The 7,704-nt window shown below is 49.1% G+C and overlaps 1 protein-coding gene across 1 annotated transcript; it reads right to left on the bottom strand.

Annotated features, from left to right (window-relative positions):
* Nucleotides 1–207: 207 nt before the first annotated feature.
* FGF3 (fibroblast growth factor 3) lies at nucleotides 208–6,243 on the bottom strand. Its single transcript, XM_059826004.1, has 3 exons — nucleotides 5,985–6,243; nucleotides 3,832–3,935; nucleotides 208–540 (listed from the first exon to the last, which is right to left on the bottom strand). The coding sequence occupies exons 1-3, from the start codon at nucleotides 6,241–6,243 to the stop codon at nucleotides 208–210; spliced, it is 696 nt and encodes a 231-aa protein (XP_059681987.1).
* Nucleotides 6,244–7,704: the final 1,461 nt, after the last annotated feature.

Raw genomic sequence — 7,704 nt, 5'->3', positions numbered from 1 at the left:
CCTTAGTTTATCTCACATCTCTTTTACCACAGACAATAATTCTACAATAGCTAAAAGTTAAGTGATGTGACTTTCAGTTATATTACACAGTGTCTAAAAAATGTCCATGTTAATGCCTGTCATACAATCACAGCTGTTAGTTTTTTTAGTAGCATTTTGAAGACTCTCGGTCACTTCCAGCCCCCATACAAGCTCTTCCCACCCCTGTCAGTGTCCTCTCCTTCTTCGCTGGTTCTTGCTCAGGGGCTTCAGGAGACTGTCTCGATATTTCATGTTTGTGTGGAACAGTCGGACCATTTCATGGTCTTTGTTATCCAATACTCTGGGCAGAAAGAGAGACGATTTCTGTGTCCTGCGAGTTTTAAAGCCCCTTCTGGGTCGTCCTTTCCCATTGATTGAGACATACCAGAGTCTCTCCGCACTGGCTTTGCGCTTGGTGCCAGCTCTGTTAGGTACAGTCCGGTAGAGACGGGATGCGTAGGTGTTATAACCCAGTTCGTGGATCCTCTCCACAAACTCACACTCTGCATTATAGTTTTCCTGTAAAGCAAACATAACAAACTTTAAGACAAACCATATGGGCAATAGAACTCTTCTACCTCAACAAGATTAGACTAAAGTCTTAAGCAAAATTCTACTCAGTTTTAGGATAAGGACAGCAATACATGTGGTTAGAAAAACTCAGACTGGTGCTACAAAAGGCAATCAGGAGAGAAGTGCTGAGCCTGAACTGCTGTGCAACAAGGTGCTGTCAGCAGTGTGAGCATACTCCGTGGGTCAGAGACACAAAGAGGCCAAAAAACAATCTGAAAACAAAAAATGGCATGTGAATGGGAATGAAGAGCTCTGCTGATTGTTCAGCTGTAAATGTAATTTTTTTGTGCTTACGGATCTAAATATGCTTGTGATTTAATTGCTGCCTATCAACCTTTGATATCTATTAAAAAGGTAAAATAATACAGTTTAATGTAAAATGTGGCTCTTTAATTGGTATATTAGTAGTTAGATACACGTGCAGTCTATTACATCCGGTTTGTAACAGATATTTGAGCAGTAAACACCTTTATGAAGCTCTTTGTTTTCTTTAGCGTAACAAAATGAAAGTACACCCTGCCCACCAGTGTGTTCCTCCAAAATACTGGGCTGCTTCTTTATCACAAACTGTAAGGGAGAATACGCACCCATCCTGGGTGCTCAAATCTTACCTGATCTGTCAAAGTTTGCCCCTTTTCATCTGGTCCTCAACTGAGAGAAAACAGTGTGCAAAAGCCTGGCAAGAGGAACTGCTTCCTCCTCCCCAGGAGCAGTAGAAACAGTGCAAATAAAGGACCTCCCACACTGTACAGCTTTTCTTAACTACAAAATCATCTTTGCTGTACCTGTGTGATTAAGACTTCAGTATCTAACACGTGTAAAGCACAGAGGCAGAGGGGAATTGCTGTCATGGTCTTTACAGAGGCTTTTTATTTAGCATTGACTTTGTGGAGGACATGGAAAGGACATAGGTAGCCAAGCTGGGGCCAGAAAAGCCATAGGCTCCGTTAACAACATGTCTTTAATGCTGTTCACTCACCAGAAATGCTGATAGGCGTTTAACAAGATTTTAAAAGACTCCACATGTCTCAGCTTCACAGCTGTAAAACGGAAGTGCCTTTCCTTGCAAGGACACGGTTTTCATATGCTGTGGTGCTGGAGCCCACGCAACTACCATATGTAGGTAGATTTGTCCCACTGTGCTTCGGTTCTGGTTGTAGAGGGTTTATCACAGAGGATAAACCTGGAGGATTATTACAATCTGCTAAGGACACAAAGGAATTCTGCAGACTCAACAAACTCATTTTATTGACACGGGAAAATTGGTGATCCAAGGGATAATGGAGTTATTCTAATGCCATTTCATAAAATGCTCCCTGTATAATTATCCCCAAAGTAGTCAGTCTTATTTGAAATAGGGGCCTTGCACAGGTTCCTGGCACAGTAACATCAGTAAAGTTGTTGGTCAGTTTTTTCTAGGCAAGCAAAGCCAAGAAGTTTCTCCTGAGCTGAGCCCTCACCCCTTGCTTCTTCTGGGAAAAAAGCTGGAGTGGAATAGCTTTTCCTGGATTGTCCCTCCAGCTCTGAAACCCAAGTCTGAAACATCTCTCTCAAACTTGAACTGCAAAAATTATCTTTTCTAGTTGTACAGAAACCTTTCATGGCTGATATTCCTGGGCATGTGACAGCTGAACGAACTTCAGGATGGCCTGATGCTCTTCACACTAGAAAGGGAAGTCCAGGAGAAAAGGACTCTCTGGGCTGTCCTACTCTAGGCTTTTCTCCACTCTAGGAGAGGAGCTTTTTACTCAGAATTTGTCTAGTCTTATTTTACTTCAGTTTAATTAATCTGGAGGAAAAACATACCTATTTTGAACAAGAAAGAGAGAGAAAGGTGAGAACTTGAAAATTCATCCTTCCCATTAATTTCTTTGTGGCAGACGCTGGCTCTGAGCTGATGGAGAAGCTCCATTGAAAAAGATGCCCATTTTAATCAGAATATTAACCGGAAGCATAGAAGTGGCCAGCCTTAGCTCTGGCACCACAGAGCTAGTATGTCCTCATTCCACTTCAGCTGCATTTTCCTTTGCCAAAATTGTTTGTGATCTGCTTCTCTGCACCAGCAAAGAACCATCATCTTTACACACAGGCCCTTTAATCAGTGTGCATCACATGAGACACATTACAGAAGCTGGGTCGTAAACACTATCAGAAAGTTCTTGAAAAGGTGGAGTAAAATACATTAAACCAGGGAGGCAACTGAGTTGATTGTGTTACCTAGGTTGCATTCATATGGAAAAAGCTCACATTGCTCGAGGATATATCATGCTGTTCAAATCAACAGAATTACATGTAATTGTAATGACTAGTTGGAGGAAGCAAATTTCACATAGCTATATTTTACCCTCTTCAAATCTGTTTCTATACCACAGGATTCCTGGAGAAACTGCACAGTATGGCTGTTACACAGTAAGAGATCGCAAGATTGCTAGGGATGTAATCAAAGACAATGGAAGAAATTCAAGTAGGTAGATAATGTGTATAGTATACACACTGACAGACACACTTCAGTATGTCCCCGAATGTGACAAGTCTAAGCTGAAGTATTTTATTCATTGAGGGGTAATATTGGCTGGCCTGAAAAGGCAAGGCTCCCACTAACATCAGTAGAGCCCAGATTTTACCTCAAAGATCAGGACAAAAAATTAGGTCAAGGAAGTAGAATAAGGTGTTTATTTGCACCTTTATCCTCTTGCACCTTCCCATACTTCCTTTCCTTGCTATAGCCCTGCCTTTTAGTACCTGTAAATTCTTTCACTGCCCAACCAAACGCTCTGTGCAAAGAAACTGCCATCAGTAGGCTGCTTTCCTGTAACGGAGATGCTCAATTGCTTCTGGGTGTTCTTTATCTGACACGTGTACTCTCTGCCAGTGTCCAAGATCCACATCAAGTATAAATATGGATAATTTTGAATAGAGATGGATGTTCTGCACTGCAAAGGCTGGTTCCTGAGGTCTTTATCAGCACACCTAATAGCCCAGAACTTTGGCCATGTGAAATACCTTTGCCAAATACACTCTTTTGCCTTTGGCTGTACAGGCAATAAGAAAGAATACAGCTTCCTTCCACTTTTAAAAATATACCGATTGGTTGCCTGCAACAATTCCAGACAGAAATCTGTTATAACATTACTCTTTTCTCTATAAATGTTTATTTATAAAAAATCAGTGCTCCCCACTGGACCTGTTCTCCCCATAGGAAATGACAGGGGTATGCCAGTCTTAAGTAAAACTTACTGATGCATAAAGTCTGCCCCTTTTGTTCATGGCCAGGTATCTGCCAGAGAACAAGCCCTTGATGGCAACGATTCCAACATCAACAGCAGTTATTTCAAGAATACCTAGAAACAGAAACAATTAGGAGATATGTTGTTACTCCCCGTCATGTGTAATTTTCTGAGATATATTTGAATGCTTACCTGCCGAGTATGATTTCACAGCTATCACTAGCTCATACCAAAATCATAGTGCAATCACGTGAATGAAACAAGACTATTATGTGAAACAATATAAAACAACGATGACGTGGGAATTGTTTGAGACAAGCTTGACAACAAATCCCTAGATGTCTGATTGAGATTGAACTCTTTCAAAAATGAAAAAGATCTGACACTGAACCAGGGGTTCACTTAATCCTATATGTATATAAAAAAGTTTAAATCCTCTTTAATGCTTAGGAACACAAGAGCTCTTGACTTATTGAAATCAGTCACAAAGCTGTCCATTTCAGGACAAAGCCCTTGCTGAGGTCTCCAGAGGGTAAAACAGAGTGAGTCGGCTGCATTTTAGAGCCATGTAGATAATCATGAAAGGAACTTGTCATTTAGGAGGTCAATGTAGCCCTCCAGACAAGGAGAATATGACTGTCTGAGCCAAATTAAAAGGGGGGAGATTTTCAGGTCATTGAAGATGGGGTTTCAAACACAAGAAGAGTGTCACAGGTGAGGCTGGCACAATACCTGCTAAAATGTTTATGTCCAGCCAAAGGTGCCACGATGCTGATGGAGGCACAAATGGCTCAGGAGATGTTGTGTTGTATGTGCAGGGCTCTCTAGCTAGCTCTGCTCTCAGTTCTCCAGCTGTGGCCCAATGGCCCGGTACTTTCTATGAGTGTTCGGAAGTGAGAGGTGACCCTTGCACCCAAACCCATTGCTGCCTTTCAGCAATGATAAAGCAGACCCAGGGGCCTGTCCCCTTTGCAGAGCTGGATTGCTGGCCTGACCCTGTCTGGGAGAATTGGGGTGGTTTTGGTACAGCTGTTTTGAATCAGGCACCAGTTTGCTGCTGAAGGATGCCTCCTCCAGGCTTTGATAGAGAGGGGGTTTTCCTCTAGGAAATAGTGGTTTTCCTTTATGGACTTCAGACAGATCCCTGAGGTCTCCCTATCTCTGTGTGCCATCACCAGCCCGGATTTACGCTCCCTGGGGTGGCGGGGCCGAGGCGGAGGCCGGGCCGTGCCCGCGGCCGGGGCTGGGCTGGGTGCGGGGGCGCCCGGGGCTCCCCCCGGGGCAGCGGTGGGGCTGAGCCCCGCTCTCCTCCCTTCTGCCGCCCTCGCACAAACCCCCTCACTCCCGACATATCCCGTTTCATCTTAATTACCGCCGATCCTCGGCACATGTCAAAGGGGACAGATGTGACTTAGCCCGTGGAAGCTCAAGCCCCCCGCGGGAGACAAGCTGGGGCGGGACGAGGGAGGCGAGGGCAGCCTGCAGCCCGTCGAGGAGGGCACCGGCACTCGGCCCCGGGGAGGTGTGAGGGCACCGGTTGTCCAGCGGGCGGGGGCAGGGCTGGCGTGAGAAGCCCCCGGCCGAGCCAGGGCAAGTGACAGGTCGGGCGGGGTGCGCAGGGCAGGTTCCCGGTCCCCGTCGGGGGGAGCTTGGGAAGGAGCTGGGGTTTGGGGGTCCCGCTCAGTCCCGCGGTGACTGAGCGCCTCCGCCGCCGGCCGGGTCCCCGCACCCCGCAGGGCCCGCTCGGGAGTCCCCTGCCAGGGCTGGGGGCAGAGGGGGCTGCCCCATCGAGCCCGCCAGCCCCCGGGGACGGAGAGGGAGCCGGAGGGTGCGAGGGCGCGGAAAGGGAGCTGCCGGGGCGGCTCCCGAAACGCCGAGGCGAGGTCTCGCCGAGCCCGACGAGGGGAGGGGGCGAAAGCCCCGGCAAGCTGGGGGTGCCCCCGGTCCCCGCCGAGGAGCCCCAGCCGCCGTGCGGCGGCTCCGGCCCCGGGGCAGCGCTGGGCAGGAGGAGAGGCGGGAGCGGCTTCGCCACCGCCCCGTCCGGCACCGTCCCAGCACCCGCCGTCGCCCGCCCGTTGGTGCTGGGGCAGGACGCAATTGGTCCGAGCGAGAGACCCCCTCCCCGGGGGAAGCGGGATGGGGAAAGGTGTGCCCGGTACTCACTGAAGACGCTGTTTTTCTCCAGGGTGCCGTTGATCTTGCCGTTGGGGTGGATCTGGAGGTGGTACTTGGTGGCACAGTAGAGTTTCCTGCGCCTGGGCGCTCCCCCGAGGTGCTCGTAGACGCCGCCGCGGCCCCCCGCATCCCGGCGCGGCCGGGGGTCGCTCGGGGAGGATCCGGCGGCCTCGGGCACCCCCGCGGCCCTCCCCGGGGACCACGGCTCCTGCAACAAACTCAGGAACAAGATCCAAATTATAAGCATTGTGGCATGATGGCCGCAGCGCTTAGTCTGCGGGGGAGATGGAGGCTTGGAGCGAGTGACACCAGGGGTCCCATTAAAGCCGTCTTGCTAGCAGCACTCCAAAGTTGCAGAGCACACACTGGTTCGAGCCGTGAAGCATTGGCAAGTTTTTATCAGCCTCGATCTGGCCCTTTTATCTGTCTCAGATTTACTTAAATCAATAGACATCAGCAAAGGCCACCGAAGAGTCCCAGCTGTTTGTGTTAGATGGAGCTGCCGTGATCAGCCTTCTCCTTGGGTTTCCAGATAGACAGACGGCACGCATGAGAGACAGAGAGGCAGGAGAGAGAGAGGGAGAGAGAGACACCCACTGAATTTCGGCAAGAGACTGCGGGGAAAATAGTTGATCGACGGAGCATAGAAATAAAAGCAGCTTCCTGCAACAATAGCCTGATCTGCGACCAATTGATACAAAGCAGAGAGGCAAAAGGTATCAGTCTCGTGTGAACTCCCGGCGTGCAGCGTGGATAAAATTACACAGCATCTCTCCCCGACACACCGCACACCCCCGCACGGGGGGCTGGCTGCGGCCGCCGCCCGCCCCGCTGCCGCCCGCCGGCCCGCGGAAAGGCGCGGTGCAGCCGCGGACCCTCCGCTGGGCACCGCCGCCCCCTGCTCGGCCCGGGGCCCGCCTGCGGCAGCCGGGGGGGTGGTGGGGGTGGTTTGGTGTTTTTTTTGTTTTTTTTTTGGGGGGGGGTCGCTGATGCTCGAAGCAAACATCTTCGGGAGGTGGTTTTAGAAAGCGCGCGTGTTAAACGCAGAAGCGTAAGAAAGGGGGTGCGGGTCCTGGCTTCTCGGGAGGCTGGAAGGGTACGAGCACGTTTTAATGGCTTTCACCAGGCGTCAGGGTTTCCTCAGCGTGTCCGTCCCCCCCCGCTTTGTCCCCGGTGTCGAAAGCAAACAGTTATTACTAAATCAATCAGTTCACGGTCACAAATAACACGCATTATTTAGATAGGTCTTTCAGGATTTAGTCATTTCTAAATGAACTCGGACAAAGCAGGGCCCAGCGAGTGTTATGATAGACGTCCCTGAATGCATTTGCAAGAAGTTGGAGCTAATCCTTTTTCTTAGCTCTGATGCCTGGTAAGTCTCATTAGCTATAGCAGATCTGCTCTCGCTACCATGTAGCTTCACACAGCTGCCTACGCTTTCAAAATATGATGGAGCTACCTATAAATAAATGTAAAAGAAGGCAAAAGGTTCAACAACTCAGTGAATTACGCTGTCCCTGTGTGCTTCTCAAAGGCAGCTCGTTAATTAGATTTGCATCTGAAACAGGCAGTAGGAGTTTTGGGGAAGTGTTTGAGAGATAATTAGTATTAATGTGCTTGAAGGGCACACAAATACACCTTTGAAGTGAGTCACGTCAGAATTCAAGCGTTTGACCTTGATCAATCTATATTTTTTCCAGCATCGGTG

Source organism: Gavia stellata, chromosome 17 (assembly GCF_030936135.1).
Source record: "Gavia stellata isolate bGavSte3 chromosome 17, bGavSte3.hap2, whole genome shotgun sequence".
Lineage (NCBI taxonomy): Eukaryota > Metazoa > Chordata > Aves > Gaviiformes > Gaviidae > Gavia > Gavia stellata.
This window is presented reverse-complemented; position numbering and strand designations above follow the sequence as displayed.